General features: G+C 36.1%; 1 protein-coding gene across 1 annotated transcript in view; it reads left to right on the top strand.

Annotated features, from left to right (window-relative positions):
* Positions 1-18,300, top strand: part of PDS5B (PDS5 cohesin associated factor B) — a 53,975-nt gene that overhangs the window by 20,159 nt on the left and 15,516 nt on the right. Inside the window, exons 6-18 of the mRNA XM_072404312.1 lie at positions 1,217-1,343; positions 3,461-3,541; positions 4,400-4,540; positions 5,658-5,773; positions 6,263-6,357; positions 8,239-8,384; positions 9,478-9,629; positions 12,589-12,702; positions 12,882-12,963; positions 14,297-14,345; positions 15,721-15,860; positions 16,568-16,683; positions 17,768-17,873. Coding sequence (XP_072260413.1) covers positions 1,217-1,343; positions 3,461-3,541; positions 4,400-4,540; positions 5,658-5,773; positions 6,263-6,357; positions 8,239-8,384; positions 9,478-9,629; positions 12,589-12,702; positions 12,882-12,963; positions 14,297-14,345; positions 15,721-15,860; positions 16,568-16,683; positions 17,768-17,873 — 1,465 coding nt within the window. The remainder of the gene's footprint in view (positions 1-1,216; positions 1,344-3,460; positions 3,542-4,399; positions 4,541-5,657; positions 5,774-6,262; positions 6,358-8,238; positions 8,385-9,477; positions 9,630-12,588; positions 12,703-12,881; positions 12,964-14,296; positions 14,346-15,720; positions 15,861-16,567; positions 16,684-17,767; positions 17,874-18,300) is intronic.

Genomic DNA, 18,300 nt, shown 5'->3' with positions numbered 1-18,300 from the left:
AGCACAAAATAAAATGGATCTATAGGGACAAAGGTACTGCAGAGTATTTGAAAGCTGCTTGGATGTTTAGGTTTACACCTGAAAATCGTGATTTTGTTTGTAGTCGGGTCACATCTGACCTGCAATCTTGACTTGAGAGAAGTTAAACGACTGCTGCAGTAGTAAGCAGAACAAGCAGCCTGCACAAGTAATGGGGGGAACATTGTGTAACCTTGTGTAAACATATTTACTGATCTGTAGAAACAACGGTTTAAGTAAATGTGCATTGATCTGACCTCTCACATTCAACCTTAAAACCTTTGTCTAACCAAGTTTTAGTGACGATATTCTTTCATCATCCTATAGTGTTTGGGGATGTATATTTGTTATCGCCTTAAGCCAGAGCTCTTGCTTTCAGCCAAGTCAAACTTTTTGCACAGTGTATATTCTCCACTAATGGGTTTCTATTATACACTATGGTGTATATTTGTAATCACTTACTATAGTGAATTGATTTAATGTAAGTTCTTTGTTGTTCTATTGAATCAAGATAGTGCTTTCAAGTGTTTGAAAAGTGAGTAGGTAAGGTGCTTTTATTGTTGCAGTAACCAGTAAATTGTAGTGTACCCACTATATGGGCCTGATGTATCAAAACTGTCCAAAGCAGAAGAGCATACACTTTCATCAGCAAAGCTGGGTGATCCAGCAAACATGGAATGGATCTGGTCCAGGATTCAAAACATTTGGTAGCAAATTACTTTGAATAAATCCATTCCGAGTTTGCTGGATCGCCCAGCTTTACGAATGAAAATGTATCCTCTCCAGCCTTGGACAGTTTTATTAAATCAGGCCAAATGCTTTAGCAACCGTCCAAAAGCAAATGTGTACACTATTTAACTGCCACCATTTCCTATAGCAGTAAATATACTACCTTCATTTTCAGCTTTGTCCTTCACTGCAGTTATGAACCTGTAATAGTACAATGTTAAAGCACATTACATCACATAGCATTTACATGCTTAGCTGCTTTTGCTAACTTGAAGTTATGTAAATGTTACCTAAAGTTTCTGTTGTAGTGTGAAATAACAGAAGCATCAATAATATGTATTGACACTAGCATTTCCAGCAGGAATATTATTATTATTATTATTATTATGAGTATTCCATTTCCCAGATGATTTTATCTGTGTTTGCCTTAACTGTGTGAAGTAATCCATTTCTTTTAATTTTTGTTTAGCAATGGTCATAATCAAAAAGTTCACATGCATATGGTGGATCTGATGAGCTCAATCATTTCTGAGGGAGATACAGTTTCTCAGGAATTGCTAGATACCGTCCTTGTAAACTTGGTTCCTGCTCACAAGGTACATGAATTATTTTGATAAGTGTTTTTATTTCATTGTATTTTTTCCTCCAAAATAAATGGCTTCACATTTTCTCTGCTCAAAATGTTAAAAATAAAAATTTAAGCATTAAAATGTTTATTTTATGTATGTCTTTACCAGCGTTTGATCTTAAAAATAGCCAAGCCAACCTATTTATTTTTTCATGGTTTAGGTTGAAACAGAAGGTAATGGTTATTTTGATCTGTATACTGGCCTGTGATTTAAAGCTGATTGAAAGGGGTCAATAATTGAGTTGACTTACACTCATGACGTTTTTGGACAGCATAAATTCATATTCATTAAATCCTGCTGTGTAGCATTAAAACAAACTTTTGTTCGTTGGAGGCTTTTCAGGGTGTTTTATTTAAACAGAGAAGCCAATAGCTTCTGTAAAAAAGCTAAGTAACAAGCCTAAACAAAAATAACAGATGTTACATTTTTGTATTTTGCATTAATAAGTAAAATAAACTTTTTAGGTGCAGATTTGATAGCGGGCAGCAGTGATCATTACTGTACCACCCTATTCTCTATGACGCTGCCATGAGAAGAAGCGAATTGTAACGTCTCCCCCAAGGCTGCAGTTCACTGGTATAGGGAAGAGGTATCCACACCACAACCTCACTGCCACACTGAACATAGCCTTAAAAAAAGATTTATAAAGAGCAAAACAAAAATAAATCATTTGGATTGCTGGTGTGGCTCACAGTCATTGTTTTCTCCAGCCAATAATACTTCTATCTTTTTTTATTTTAATTTTTATATTAGCCTTGGGGAAAAAAATCTTGCACCACATTGCTTTTCAGCAGTTGTTAGCTGCTCATTCAGTCAGATGGGGCCAGTACTTAGTAATGCTTGTGACAAGGGGGGGGGGCGTAAAAGGGCTGAATATAGACACAGCATCAAAAAGTGCCATTCCTAACTTTGCCCATCAAGGTATATAAAAAAAAGTGACCTTTCTACCTTTCTGTTTTAAAATTATCTGAACCTGATGGAAAGTGTAATGATTGGAAATTATTATGTCTCCCCTAGGGGACACATATTAATCCACCCATAGGGTGGATTTTCTATGCCACAAGTGGTAATCCCGAGTCACACTCGTGGTCGCTTTAAACCTAAAAAAAAAAAAAACCGCCTAGTTCTGTCGGCGTCCTGCTTATCCCCGCAGGTCCTGGGGACACGTCCTGCTCCTCTGATCTCCAGCGGCGAAGTGCAGAGACCATCTCTGGGGTTTTCCAGTGACTTCGGTGTGGGCGTAAGGATCTGCAGGAAATTCAAAAAATTTTGTATTGAATTCAATACAAATAGCTGTTTTGTGTCCAATACAAGGAAATTTTCATATAAAATTTATATTTAATATTCTAGCTACTGTACAGTTATATTACTTGTTTAACTATATTTTTTTTACAGATTTTTTGTGTTTTTTTTATTTAAAGTTTATTATTAAATTTATTAAATATTGGACATATTTCGGTGAGTTATGCCTAAGAATTATAGCCTACAATGTTAAATTAATTTCCATGCAAAAAGCATTTTTTTTGCATGGAAATTTGGGCAGAATTAGAACGCTGGGGGGTGGTTAATATCTCTTATAGCTAAAGCAGGCCCCTACGTAATATGTAAGTTGTATTGTAGAATATAATGTCTATTATGACAAATCGTAGATAAATAAATTCCCCCTTAGTCTGACATTCTCAAAGATTAATACCAGCCAAGAATGAAGGAGCCACACTCCCATGTATTGTTTACATCTGATTTCGTCCACCCTGACTGTGCATTAGAGCCTCAGATTTCCCTTAAGCTATGTCTTGCATCCGGAGACAAAAATAGACTAGCTCCATAGTTTATGAGCCTGTAATAAAATAAGTGCTGGTAGGAAAGGATTAATATCTGTCATCGTAAACGAACCATGGAGATGGGTCATACCAGGATAACTGTTTGTTGGTATTAGAGGTTAGATTGCTAGTAATCGTTATTTATTTGGGTATATAATTTTTTATGCAGTGTTGCAATGTTTCAATTTTGTTTCAAAATTGTACTGGGATGGGGTGGAACATATTGTAATTTTGTCTGACTTTATTTTCTGGGTTCTTTTGTAGAACTTAAACAAACAGGCTTATGATCTAGCAAAAGCCCTGCTGAAGAGAACTGCTCAAGCAATAGAACCATACATAACAAATGTAAGTTAAAATGATGTCCATATAACCTTTAAAATAGATTATTGAATATGAACTAGCTCTGCATTTCTATCTCTGTCGATTTGTGCTTTGATACAGTCCATGGGCAACAAATATAATTCAAATGCTGATAAAATATACATTATACTTGTACAGCATATGTGTATGTATAGGAACTTGCTAATATGACATTCAGTTTACCAAGTCTTCATGCCAGTTGTGTGCATTTACAGATGTGCTTGTTTATCTAAACATGGACATAAAATCAAAATGGGAGCCAGCATAGTGCAATGGGTGTTCTCTTTAAACATCCGGTATATTTTACAGAAAAAAATCTATGAAGGTGAGTTAATAAAAACAAGAGATTTCTTGGAAGCAGCCTTAGCAGTTTAGTTCCTTCCTTGAGCATCTTGTGTGATTGATATCCAGCTTCTTTGCCATAATCATTTCTCAGGCTGCCTCCTTAGCAGTTTTATATTTTGCTCTGCAGTAGGGTAAGCAGCAGTGAATAACGGCTGTCCAAGAGGAAGCCACAGAATGCAGAGTTTTATGGAAGGTCAATTCCTTTGTATAAAGTGAGGGTGGCTGGACAGATTGTGTGTGTGTGTGTGTGTGTGTGTGCGCAATGCTAATCTCCTAAAATGACACTTCATAATAGGTTGCCTATGATCAAGCAGGGTTTTTTATATTTGTCTGCATGGTTTGTTGCATGTGGTGAGCACACTTGTAGGGCTGCATACATTATGTACTTTAAAAATGTAGGGGGTTTCAGATGCTTAAAACAGTATATTAAACAGATGGCGAAAGTTAAACATGCTTTTTTAAACTATTTATCTCTTAACTAATTTGTTTTCTTTTCAGTTTTTTAATCAAGTTCTCATGCTTGGTAAAACCTCAATCAGCGATTTGTCTGAACACGTGTTTGATCTGATTTTGGAGCTGTATAATATCGATAGCCACTTGCTTCTTTCGGTTTTACCTCAGCTGGAATTCAAGCTCAAGGTATGTTTCCATCTGGTAAACATGAATAAATTCAGTTCAATATTTGTGTTGCAGTATCCACTGGTCATTTTTGCTAGGGTACCCTCAGCCTTTTCAGTTGTATTTCTCAATTTAATTTTATAATATTTTTACTTCATTCTTTATACATAATAATTTCTCATAAACAATGCCATAAAAAGCATCAGTTAATTTATCTGTTTTAATAGACATATCATAAGACAATATTCTTTAGCTGAAGTGTTATAGTTCATGTGAGCTAGTTTGGTTTGAATATTTAAACTTCTATTGAGGATTTGTTCTTGTTTTTTTTGATGGTCTGTTTGCCAGCACTTTTGTTAACATCAGAACCCTACACGTATCAATGAGAATGCAAAAATGATTTGTAGCAGATTTATGCAGCTAAATGTCTACATGGAGGTCAACTGCAGGTCATCTTTCTGTGAACTGTGAAGAAATGTTCTAAAATGCATCTAAAAGAAGAATGCATTAAGCATTTGTCTATCAACACAAACTGTCACTGCCCCTGAACATTCATTCGTATGTCTATAAAATGTTGGGATGGCTTGTATGGATTTTGATGGTGTAATGCTATATAATAAAAGAAAGATGACATCTCTAGAGCATGTCCCTTCAAAAATAGGTCTGCAAAGACAGCTCCCAAATTTGTATCCTGACTTGTGGCTTTTATCTTTCTTTCTTTCTTTCTTGCTTGCCTTCTTGCTTATATCTTATTTTCTTGCTTATATCTTTCTTTGTTGCTTTTATCTTTCTTTCTTGCTTTTATCTGTCTTTCTTGCTTTATTTCTTTGCTTTCTTTCTTGCTTTTATCTTTTTTCTTTCTTCCTTGCTTTCTTTGCTTTTCTATTTTTCTTTTCCCTTTCCTTTTCCTTCTTTCCTAGAGCAGAAAATATTCCTTCAGTATTTTTTACTACTGTGCATAGTAGTTAATGCATTATGCTTTGCAATTCAGATTATTGTAGAGGTGCAAAACTAATTGCACCAAATATACCATGTGTTTAATACTGCTAAATTATTTTACATACAGACACTAGTTACCAAATATTACTGATGGTTTTTTTTGTACTATATGAAGAGTTTGTTTGTTTTTTCTCTCTAGAGTAACGACAACGAAGAACGACTGCAGGTAGTTAAACTTCTTGCAAAAATGTTTGGTGCAAAGGATTCTGAACTGGCTTCTCAAAATAAGCCACTTTGGCAGTGCTACTTGGGAAGGTAATTGAATCTTTATTCGAGGTCTGTATAGGGTGAGTGAAGCAGAGCCAATATGCATGAAACCCTAACAGTGCTGTGTCATCATATATAAAAATATTTTGTGCTGCTTGTGTTTATACACCACAGGTTCTTTGCTGACCTCAATTTTATTCATCCAATGGACGACAATCTGTTTATTCCTTGCTGACATAATTTAGAATACTTTAATAAAAGTCAAACCTTTCCCTAGCCTATATTTTGCTTATGTAGACATTATTACATTTTATTATTACATTTTTACTATAGTGAGCCTTCATATGTAATGAGTACATTTGCCACGTACTTGTCATTATACAATAGAACTATATGAGTTTTTGCATCAAATTGTCTATTTAGGAACATTTACATTGCATTATAAATGTCAAAGAACAATATAATGGGGTTTAGTGCAAGCTTTTTTTTATCCACAGCAAAATACAGTGCATTTATTTATTTATTTCATTTTGGTAGATTTAATGACATACATGTGCCAATTCGCTTGGAATGTGTAAAGTTTGCCAGCCACTGCTTAATGAACCACCCTGATTTGGCTAAAGACTTAACAGGTACGTAATCTCTGGAATGAAGGAATGGATTAAACGTGTATATGTGTATATATATATATATATATATATATATATATATATATATATATATATAGTGATAAATCTTTACATTTTAGTTTTTAAAGTGTGTATTTGGTTTTTATACCACAGTTCAAATACAACGGGTTTTATATCAAGAAAATATATAAAAGTCATGTAAAATTGCAGTTATTTAAAAGGTAATCCATGGCTTTTTTTTAAATCAAGTTTTACTTTAAGAAATGTATAATATATACTAAAAAATATAATCTATGAATTTTTTTAGTTTAAATTACTATATTCAGTTATTATGTAAAGGTATTTGAATATGCTGTACACCTATTAATAAAACTAGTGTGGTTTTAGTTATTAATACTGGACAAGCCTGCCTACCTAAAAATGTAATAATAATGTATGTATAAATCAGGGGTCCCCAACACCCGGTCCGTAGCTGTCTGACAGCTGGGCCCCGAGAGCACGGAGACCAGCGGTGGTCTGTGGCTCTGGCCAGTGCACCCCCCAGCAGGGTCAGGAGAAGCACGTCTCCCGTAATAATTGCAGGCTCAGTGTGATAGGCTCAGACCTGCCATGGGGGAGTGAGCGGGTTCTGGCATCATGACATCACTCTGGGGAAAGTTTCTGCCCCTTTGAGTGACACACGGCTCCCTGCGCATGGCAAGTCCAGAGTCTGTAGATTGAGTCGTCTGCAAGCTCCAAAAGGTTGGGGACCACTGGTCTAAATTAACAAATTTCGAGTAAACTGTTATAAAGCCTAAACTTAATGTTACTTAGTATTTAAATTTATATTTATAACATGACATAGTATCTAAGTCGTATCTAGTAGTGAATCATTCACTTAATATTAAAACATAATTACCTACAGTGAACATTCAAATGTCGCATTCATTATTTTAGGTAATTCTAATTTACCTGCCTAAAAATGAACCTAAAGAGAGCTGCAGATACAGAGGAGAGTTTGATAAATATACGTATTTTCATTTTATTTTTATTATTGTAACATTGTATTGAGTTGAACATTGTATTGCTTTTTTATTATGTACAGATAGGGAAGGACACTATAAACTGCAGGATAGATGTTTGTTTGCAAGCATACAAACTTCTAACAATGAGGATTAGCCACTCTAATTGGTTCGTTAATGCTATTTTTGGCAAATGGAAAGCATACACTTTTTTTTTTTTTTTATTACATTTTTTTATTTTATTTTTTTATTTATTGTTTTTTTTATTCTACTATTTTCATTCGGTCACTCAGAATGCATTATTGCTACTGCTTCCCTATTACAGAGAGGCAAATATTCTCTAAACATAATTTTACCTTTTTCTTCCTACTGTACAAAATTTGACAAGAGTACTTTTAAAGAGGACTTTTTGGCTGGTGGGTGGCTCTGTACTAGGTGCAATATGGGTGATTAGTATTACTCTGACTGTATTGGTCAACTTAAAGGTTAGAAGCTCCTTTCCTCCTGGCACTATATTCTCACTGACACACTATGAAGCTTCATTTATTATCATTTTACTACCCTATTCATGCATTTATTTTTTCTTGTTCATGTTGTTGCTGTGCTTATTTTATTATTCACCAACTTTTCTTGCATAGCTATATTAAAAGTCTGCAGCTCTTTGTAAAATGATGGGAATATATTGATAGTTTATTAGACAATAAAAAACAATAAGTGTCCATTTTTATGTGGGCCTACTAATCTGGGCAAACATTGTCAGCTGTCTGATCTAAATCTAGAATGTTTTTTGGAATTCGGAGTTATGTTAATACTGGTAGCTCTACAACAGCTTGAGGTCTCCCGATATTGTATTCGTTATTAAAACTCCAAACTTTTGTTTCAGAATATCTGAAAGTAAGATCCCATGACCCTGAAGAAGCCATTAGGCATGATGTCATTGTGTCTATAGTTACTGCTGCAAAGAAGGATCTTCTGCTAGTCAATGATCATCTTCTAAACTTTGTTCGAGAGAGGACTTTGGACAAGAGGGTAAGAAAAGAACCTAAAGAAGTTCCCTTTGTTATTTGTGATTATACTACCATACAAGTATGGCTTGAGCCAAGTTCTGGGGCCTGTGTTAACAGCATTTTTTATTAAACAGGTTTTGCTTTCCCATAGAGTATCCAGCATATATGTGCATACTATATAACCTCCCTACCGGTTCATTTCTTTCCGGTTTTATATGTCTAAAAACAGTACATTGTTTTTCATAGTATAATAAAGATTGAAAGAGTAGAGTATAGAGTATAATAAAGATTGAAACACAAAAACATGTAAAAATAATCCCCGGTGACTCATCGGGTGCAGAAGCCAGCTGGAGGAAGAAGACAGGGATCCTGGCGATGGACGGCGCGGGACACCGACGGATCAGGTAGGGCTGTATTTACTATTATCTTCCATAGGTTTACCTACCCCGAGTGTGACTCGGGGTTACCGCTTTCAGCAACTTTTTTCTACCCCGAGTCAAACTCGGGGTTACCGCTACGAAGGTTAAGGAACACTGCCACATCCCAAATAAATACAACATAAAACCATACAGACTCCAAAGGGGACTTTTTAGGCACATGCAATGTTCCAAATATATTTAAAACATAAAAATTTCTTATAATAATGTTAAATATACAACCATTTATAACTCTCCTAGGTAATCTAATACAAATCTCAAATCTTCATAAAAACTCTTAAAGCTAGTCAGATCAATGTCAACTGCATTTGTCATAGATTTCAGAAGTCTCTCAGATTTATTCAGGCATACAATTTCATTTTTGAAGAACAAAAAACTTAAATGCATACGACCTTTTATGAAAATGCAGTTAATGATGGTGCAAAGAATACATAATTATAGACTTGAAAACTTTCCAATACACGTGCATAGTTTATATTCTGTGTTAAAAGTTAAAAATTCGTAAGTTGTGGTTAAAGGCACCACATTTTTATACCACAGGTTTTTGAATATCTGCAAACCCATGACATGCAGTTTGATAGAATGTTGTTATTGTTCACGTTCAGCCTTTTAGTTTCTGCCGCTGTTCTTTTTTCCCATATACTGCCTTCTTCAGTGCTGTTCTTTTTATCCCCGTAGTGGAGAGTAAGAAAAGAAGCAATGATGGGTCTTGCTCAGATCTATAAGAAGTATGCCTTGCAGTCAGAAGCGGGAAAAGAGGCATCAAAACAGATTTCATGGATAAAAGACAAACTCTTGCACATATATTACCAAAATAGTATTGACGATCGGTGAGTTGTTTAGTTTCAGGGTTGAGGTTTTATTTATTTTATATATTGTTAAATCTGTATTTTTCTGGTCTGCAACACAAAAAAATTGTATATGAAGCAATATAATACCAATTGAAAAATTCATAAACGAAAATTAATTTTTGGCAAGGTGGATGTATTACCTCATATTTCTATCAAAAGGTAATATAACTATACACTCTGCTTTTTGTGTTTTTCCTTATATATAGCTATTCATTCATAAAATTAGGTTGATATTGTGTGTGCAGTTGTTTTATGTTTAATATTTTTAACAACATGGTTTACATGACATTGACTCATACCATACACTTAGGTCCATAAATATTTGGACAGTGACAACTTTTTTCTAATTTTGGTTCTGTACATTACCACAATAATTTTAAATGAAACCACTCAGATGCAGTTGAACTGCAGACTTTCAGCAATACTTCAGTGGGTTAAAAAAAAGGATTGCATAAAAATGTGAGAAACTAAAGCCTTTTTTTTAACATGATCATTTCAGGAGCTCAAAAATAATTGGACAAATTAAAAAGCTGAAAATAAAATGTTTATTTCTAATACTTAGTAGAAAACCCTTTGCTGGCAATGACAGCCTGTAGTCTTGAACTCATGGACATCACCAGATGCTGGGTTTGCGCCTTTTTAATGCTCTGCCAGGCCTTTACTGCAGCGGCTTTCAGTTGCTGTTTGTTTGTGGGCCTTTCTGTCTGAAGTTTAGTCTTCAACAAGTGAAATGCATGCTCAATTGGGTTCAGATCAGGTGTCTGACTTGGCCATTCAAGAATATTGTACTTCTTTGCTTTAATAAACTCCTCCTGGGTTGCTTTGGCTGTATGTTTTAGGTCATTGTCCATCTGTAATATGAAACGCCTCCCAATCAATGTGACTGCATTTAGCTGGATTTGAGCAGACAGTATGTCTCTGAACACCTCAGAATTCATTCGGCTGCTTCCGTCCTGTGTAGCATCATGGATAAACACTAGTGTCCCAGTGCCATGGCAGCCATGCACGCCCAAGCCATCACTTCCTCCGCTTGGATCATGAGCTGTTCCACGCCTTCTTCATACTTTTTTCTTGCCATCATTCTGGTAAAGGTTGATCTTGGTTTCGTCTGTCCAAAGAATGTTTTTCCAGTACTGTGCTGGCTTTTTTAGATGTTTTTGAGCAAAGTCCAATCTAGCCTTTCTATTCTTGAGGCATATGAGTGTCTTGCACCTTGCAGTGCACCCTCTGTATTTACTTTCATGCTGTCTTCTCTTTATGGTAGACTTGGATATCGATACACATACTTCCTGGAGAGTGTTGTTCACTTGGTTGGCTGTTGTTTAGGGGTTTCTCTTCACCATGGAAATGATTCTGCGATCATCCACCACTGTTGTCTTCTGTGGACGTCCAGGTCTTTTGGCGGTGCGGAGTTCACCAGTGCTTTGTTTCCTTCTCATGATGTACCAAACTAGATTTTGCCACTCCTAATATTGTAGCAATTTCTCTGTTTTTGCAGCTTAAGAATGGCTTGTTTCACCTGCATGGAGAGCTCCTTTTGACCACATGTTGTCTGTTCGCAGCAAAATCGTCCACATACAAGCAACCCCCCCCTAATGAACTCCAGGCCTTTTATCTGCTTAATTGATAATTACATAACAAAGGAATTGCCCACACCAGCCCATGAAATAGCATTTGAGTCAATTGTCCAATTACTTTTGAGCCCCTGAAGGTGGAAAAAAAAAAAAAAAAAAAAAGCTTTAATAAAGTTCCTCACATTTTTATGCAATCTTTTTTGTTCAACCTACTGAATTAAAGCTGAACGTGCAGTTCTACTGCATCTGAGTTGTTTCATTTAAAATTGTGGAAATGTACAGAACCAATTTTGTCTGTCCAAATATTTATGGACCTAACTGTATATTAGAGTTAATATATATTTATAGTGCAACATTAAAGAAACCTTTTAGCTGCTGTAAATTGCTTCCTTCCATGCTAAACAAGGTGCTTCCTAGTCTTCCCAATCTCCCTAATCAGTATTATTACCTGAACAGTGATTTTCTTTCTTGCCAATGGCTACCTTTCTAAGAACAATTCACTTATCACTTGGTCATCCTCCGCTGGGATTTTAGAGTTCTGTCTAGGAAATCTGATGCTAAAACTTACATTGGAAGATGAGTTGGAAGCCGATAGCTTGGCTCCTGTGACTAATGAAAAGTTCTTATTATTCACATTGACCCCCATTATAGCTACATGATAGGGAGATAAAAGCTGCTATAAAAGTGAATTTGTAAAGTAAACTTACTTAGAGCAACATGATGTTAGCGGTTTGTTGTTCACTATCCAAAAAATGGTACCCACTTGGCTTTCTCTAGATTCCCTACTTTTAGTAACTGACCATGTATTAAGCAGACATGGAGTAAAGACCGATTTTCTGTGCTGCATAGTTTTCTATGCCCTTGATTTTGAAAGTACTGAAACCAGTGGCTAACCTTAAAGGGATTTTTTTTCTACCTTACATGCTGTAATATGGTTCTATTAAAACCGATTGCTACTGACCACTGCAATTTATTAAATTATCTGCATCTTAACACAACTAATGTCCAGTACATCATGGCGGAATAATGAAGGACATTGGGGGACTGCTGTACACATCAGAATCATCAACTGACAAGTACAAAGCTTTAGGGTTTTAAAGATCAGCATGCTTGTGTAAAAGGGATGAACTCCCACGATGTATGAAACCCATTTTGTATTTTTGCAGGGTGGAAAATCAGTGGAGTCAAAACTTTAATTACAATAGTTAATTTTTATTTATATATATTATTTTTGATGACTATTGACTGACTCAATTTCCCAAATTTTGTTCCAAGTGTATAACCCTGTCATTTACAGTCTCATTTGGGACCGTGTCAAATGTAATATCCATATATTAATACAGAGTTGATTTTTTTTTCTTCAGACTGTTGGTGGAGCGAATTTTTGCCCAATACATGGTACCTCACAACCTGGAAACTACAGAAAGAATGAAGTGCCTGTATTACCTGTATGCCACATTGGATGCCAATGCTGTTAAGTAAGTTTTGCAGTAAAATAGCCATTACAAAAAAATTAAACACATATTTTGTCACAACTACAACATTATAAACTAACGCAATAGTTTCCAGGGAGTTGTGTGGTGTGGAGAAGTCAGAGATGTATGTATGTATGTATGTAAACATATCTATATTCATGAAATCATTTCATCTTCTGCAGAGCTTTGAATGAAATGTGGAAATGTCAGAACATGCTTAGGCATCATGTGAAGGATTTGCTGGATTTGATCAAACAACCCAAAGTAAGTATTGCTTTTTAGCAAATGTGTGCTAGTTTAAGTTCACCCCTTACAACAGGGGACTTCAACTCTGGTCCAGAAACCATTTTTAGGGTTTCAATGGCGGCAGTAAATCAACTAAAGGATGGTTTACAAAGAGTCAGAAAATGACACATGTTTTATACCAGAATCTGTCCTGTATGTGACCCTCAAAGACTGTAGTTAAAGCCCCTGTTTTACAGTAATGGCTGTGGATTCAAAGAAGAGCTATTTTATTTGGTCTAAATCATACTAATATGCATTCATATTAATAAAAAATGTTTATGCATCTCATTGCTTTTACGTTTGTACTCTGTGTTAAGAGCAGGCCTTTTCTCTGTGTTTGAACTTGACCTCCATTCTATTTTTGTATTCAAAACAAATTGCTCTTGAAAAAAATAACTGAGCTAGCAGCTTTTATTTGTAGAAGACAAGGATATTGCTGCAAATTCTATACATACCTAATACCTAAAATAAAGATTAGATAATCTAGTTTTGCAACAAAATAGGTGAAAATTCCATGTCTTGCGTGCTAGGAGCATACAACCATGATTCTTGTGATACAGTCAACCTAATTTAAAGTTCTTTTATAGAAAGAGATCTTTAAATAAGCAAGAAAATAATAATAAAAAATTTAAGGATGGGTTGAAACTGTTACCCCTTTGGAGAAATTTTATTTTTATTTGTGACTTTTAGTTTTGCATAAAGTTCAGCTTTGAAACTTTGGCTGTTGTATATTTTTAATACAATTATCATTGCCTTTTACGTATAGGTGGAACCTGTTAGGCTAAGTCAATACCTGAATTGCAGCATTATTTAACCCCCCTGGCTGTATTCCCGAGTGTGGCTCAGGGTTAATTTTATGTACCAAAAGCGGTAACCCCGAGCCACAACTGGGGTAGCATTGTTAAGATCCTACCTGCTCCCCATGATCCAGCAACGTCCTCCAGCGATGCTCGGCTGGATTCTGTGTCTCCTGGCATCGCAGCCCAGGTGTGGTCGATGGGATGCGTGAATCATTGGTACACTGGGGAGGCGTGGCCTGGTGGGAATATTAAAAGCAGATTACATTGTAATCTGTTTTTAACACATTGATCACAGTAATGGGATTCACTGCAGTCCAATATCCTTGGAGACCTTTTGTTCCTTTTTTTTCCCCCACTCTTTTTGTATTGAAAAAAATATAAACCAGAATGAATAGCAATATACAAGTTTACAATATATTAATAAAAGAAAAACAAAAAAAGTAAAATTTAAAGGAACAGAGAAATCCTGTGAGGAAATTTCATTTTTAATTTTTATTTTCCTCTCGTTTTAGTCGGAAACCAACAGTAAATCAATATTTTCTAAAGTGATGGTGATTACACGTAAGTAAGCAATAAACTGTTCTATGAATTTTTAAAATATGGCTAAAATATCTATTGTTTTTGGTTTTGCTCTATGCATACAGGGCTTTAATGTTTGGAAGTCCAAATTAAGCTTTCTAAGATCCTTAGCAATTAAGTTCCTCAGAATCCCAAGTACACAGTATAAGCAGAGCCTCAGTTTTCCTACAAGTCCGTGTTAAACTTACTACTTGAACTAAGCAGCACTTTGTCATTCAGTTATCAAGTGCCCTTTCCTTTCCAAGTATCAAATTCTTTCCTGCCTACTGGGGTTTAGAATTACCAGTGGTAAAACTTAGTTGCTGGAAAGGGCAGAGATTTATTCTTCACTTGTAGGGTAGTTGAGGACCTTTTTATAACTTGCATTCAAGGGGCTCTCCAGGAGACTGACTATTGCCAGATGGCCAAGAAAGCATCATAATCCACTTCAGATGCTCTCAGGAAGGAACTCGGATCCTTTTTTTTTAATTGAATTTAAAAATAAGACCACTTTTTCTCTTTAACCTCCCCAGCGGTAAGCTTGGGTGTGACTCAGTAAAAAAAACCTGCTGCTCATCCTCCGGGGTGATGTGAGTGGGGATTTCCCTGCCTGCTCACACAGGCACACAGATGCTGGAGCTGCTGCTGCTCGCATCTCCAGAGAGATGCAAAGCACAATGCAGGACTTCTGCAGTGAGATGTGAAGCTCAATGCAGAAGTCCTGCATTGTGCTTTGCATCTCTCTGGAGATGCAGGCAGTGGCGTGGCCGGGACCCGGGTTGTATTTAAAAGCAGATTACTCAGTAATACACGTTACACATTTCGGCATTTGAGGTGGTACCATAGTGTAAACTGGAACTTCAACCCTGGTACCTTCCAATTTCCCACCTTTAACTTTTTTTTTTCCACTACACTGCTTAACCATTGAGCCAGGGTGCACTTGCCCTATTTCCTTTAGCAGAATGGTAAACAGGTTAGAACCTAGTGCCTTTTCAAGCATCTGGCTGTTGACACTATCAAGGGTCAGGTTTCGGCCATTTCTATTCTGTTTTAGAGACCATTGACCTCTAGCTCTTTCATTAAGACCTTTGTCCCTATCCAGAGGGTCTGTCCATTGCCCTGTAACTCAATGGAAATCTGTTTCGTGGGGGTGCCCACAAATGCCATAAATTCTAATAAATGTACTGGACTACTCTTATTAGGAAGAGCTTTTTCCTCCATATAGAAAGAAAAATTAAATATGCTTCATGTATTGATGTTATAAAATGAATGTTTGGAATTTGGCTTTTTCATGTTTTTCCTGGTTGTAAGATTACAGATTATAACAAAATATTTTTTCCTCTATTCAGCAATCTGTATATTCTTTTTCTTTCTCCAGGAAACTTGCCAGACCCAGGCAAGGGTCAGGACTTTCTCAAGAAATTTACCCAAGTATTGGAAGAAGATGAAAAGATAAGAGGGCAGCTGGAGAAACTTGTCAGTCCAAGCTGTTCTTGCAAGCAGGCAGAAGTCTGTGTGGTAAGTGAATTTGCTAAACCTTTTTCCATTAACCGTTACTGTAAAATTGGTTATGCCCCTGTGGGTCCAGTATGCTTTGGTTTTTGTATGTCCAGATATACTTCAGTGTTTTTCCCAGCCCCTTTTAGCGGGGTGCACCACCCAGCACTTTTCAGTGACTACCCAGCTGTTTTTCGATGGTTACTAAAGAGATGGGTCACAATACAGGGGCTGCCACCCACCTACAATTTCTTCCAACCCGGCTCAAAAAAAAATTCTCATCTAGTTATTTTTTTTGTATGGTTCTTCAAGCTCTAATTCTTAATGCTCTAGTGTGACTGAATGAATGTTTAAGGGCTGAATGGTTATGCACAATGAATGTAGCTTGCACCAACTGAGCATCTATGTATATGTTCTGTTCTAACACCTGGAACTAACATAATAGAAAGTGGCCAAAAAAAAACTTTATTCCAACCAACTGGATTTTAATTTAGGGAGACTCTGTTGGAAGTGTCCTGAGGGGCAGTGATTTGAGTGGTATATAGGTAGCCTTAGAAAAAAGGAAACAGAGCAAGCACTTTTTTTATAAACACACAGAAGTACATTACTGTATGTTGTGGAATGTTTTGCCATGTAGTTTTTGCTTTGTTCTTTTAATCTGAAATTATATAAAATTCTGTCCTTTTTACCAGTCAACAAATTTGTTTCTTATCTTTTTCTCTAAAAAGCGTGATATTACAAAGAAACTAGGCAATCCTAAGCAGCCAACAAATCCTTTCTTAGAAATGATGAAGTTTCTGCTCGAGCGGATAGCACCAGTGCACATTGATGCAGAATCCATAAGGTAAGAGCTGGTTTGTTTATGTTTATTTATAGCATCAGTAGGGTGCATCAATTGTGCATCACCAAAACAACTAAAACAATGTTATTGCAAATTATTCACCGCAAGAAATATTTCTGCATTTGAACTTCAGTGACACAATTGGTATATATGAAACTGCACAATAGATTAGTAATTATGTTCCGCCGGTCTTGTAATTCAGACAGCTTTTCCAAAAATCATTCTTTTCTGCGGGAGCTAAATTTACTTCTCTGTAGTTGAACAACAAACTCTGGTCACTGACCATCCTCAACATACAGTTTATTAGAAGAGCATCACCACACAGATGAGGTCCAGCTTCTGGTGTTAGATTGACAGCATTGTGCAGTGAAATAGAGCCAGATTGACAGCATTGTGCAGTGAAATAGAGCCAGATTGACAGCCTTGTGCAGTGAAATAGAGCCAAACTGCCGGATGTGCTGCAGTCTAAGGAGCATGCCAATCTCTGAGGGTGGGGGTAAAACCAAAAAGTGAAAGTGAAACAGCATCAGGGAAAGATCAGGTCTCCTTCACTGCCAGACAGGACTGTGCTGTGTTAATAGTGGATGGTACTTTTAATACTTCTAGTCAATTGCAAGGGCATATTTTTATCTTGGTTATGCTTATGAAGATTGCAAAATATATGCCAAGCATTAAAATTACCTTTATGCAGTGGTACAATCACTACTTTATATAGATGATGATTTTCTTCCTACAAGCAAGTTGGAGTTGAGGGATAAGTTATAAATATATTATTTTCACATGTCAGTAATGTAAATACAATAATAACATGATAAATTTGATCTGTGTGTGCCCAAGCCATCCATATGGCTTTTTGTTTTACAACCTGCACAACAAAAATCTCTTCTTAGAGCCCATACTTGCATAAATTGGTTTCTTGATATTGATAGTATAACACTTGAATGGCTAGCTCAGTGTGTGTTTTGCAGAAAGAATTGTGTAGAATTAGTGTCTTAAGAAAACCTGTTCAATTTATGTTTTTATTTTTTTTTTGTGCCATTGTTTAGTGACGCACATTTTGCAAGTTGATGTTTTTCCTTTTTTACAGCTCCCTCATTAAACTGTTAAACAAGTCAATCGATGGAACAGCAGATGATGAGGAGGAAGGTGTGTCCACAGACCAAGCAATACGAGCAGGACTTGAATTGTTAAAGGTATATTCTTGGTCCAGTGATTAACAATAGAATTATAAAAAAGAAGTATCTCTGCATGATCCTAGAAAATATTAGATTGAAAAATACAGTAAAGTTAATTATTTAAAAGAAAAAAAAAACTCTGGGGCAACCTTTTTATCCCTGTATTGAACCTCTAACTGGACCATCACCCCCTTTCATTTGTTAAGTGTTTTTCCTCCTCAAATGTTGGCAGCCCTCTCACATTGATTTACATTCAAGTTTGTGTTTGCACACATATGTCCAGTAGATGTTAATGGAATGTTGCTCCTGCAGTAAAGGAGATTGCACCCCCATGAAACTAAACGTATATATAGTAGAACCCCGGTTATCTGGAACTCCGATAACTGGAAAATTCACATAACAGGCACCCAAAGGCTCCGCTTTCTTGATTGCTGCAGCCCTAGTG

This window comes from Pyxicephalus adspersus, chromosome 1 (assembly GCF_032062135.1).
Source record: "Pyxicephalus adspersus chromosome 1, UCB_Pads_2.0, whole genome shotgun sequence".
NCBI lineage: Eukaryota > Metazoa > Chordata > Amphibia > Anura > Pyxicephalidae > Pyxicephalus > Pyxicephalus adspersus.
This window is presented reverse-complemented; position numbering and strand designations above follow the sequence as displayed.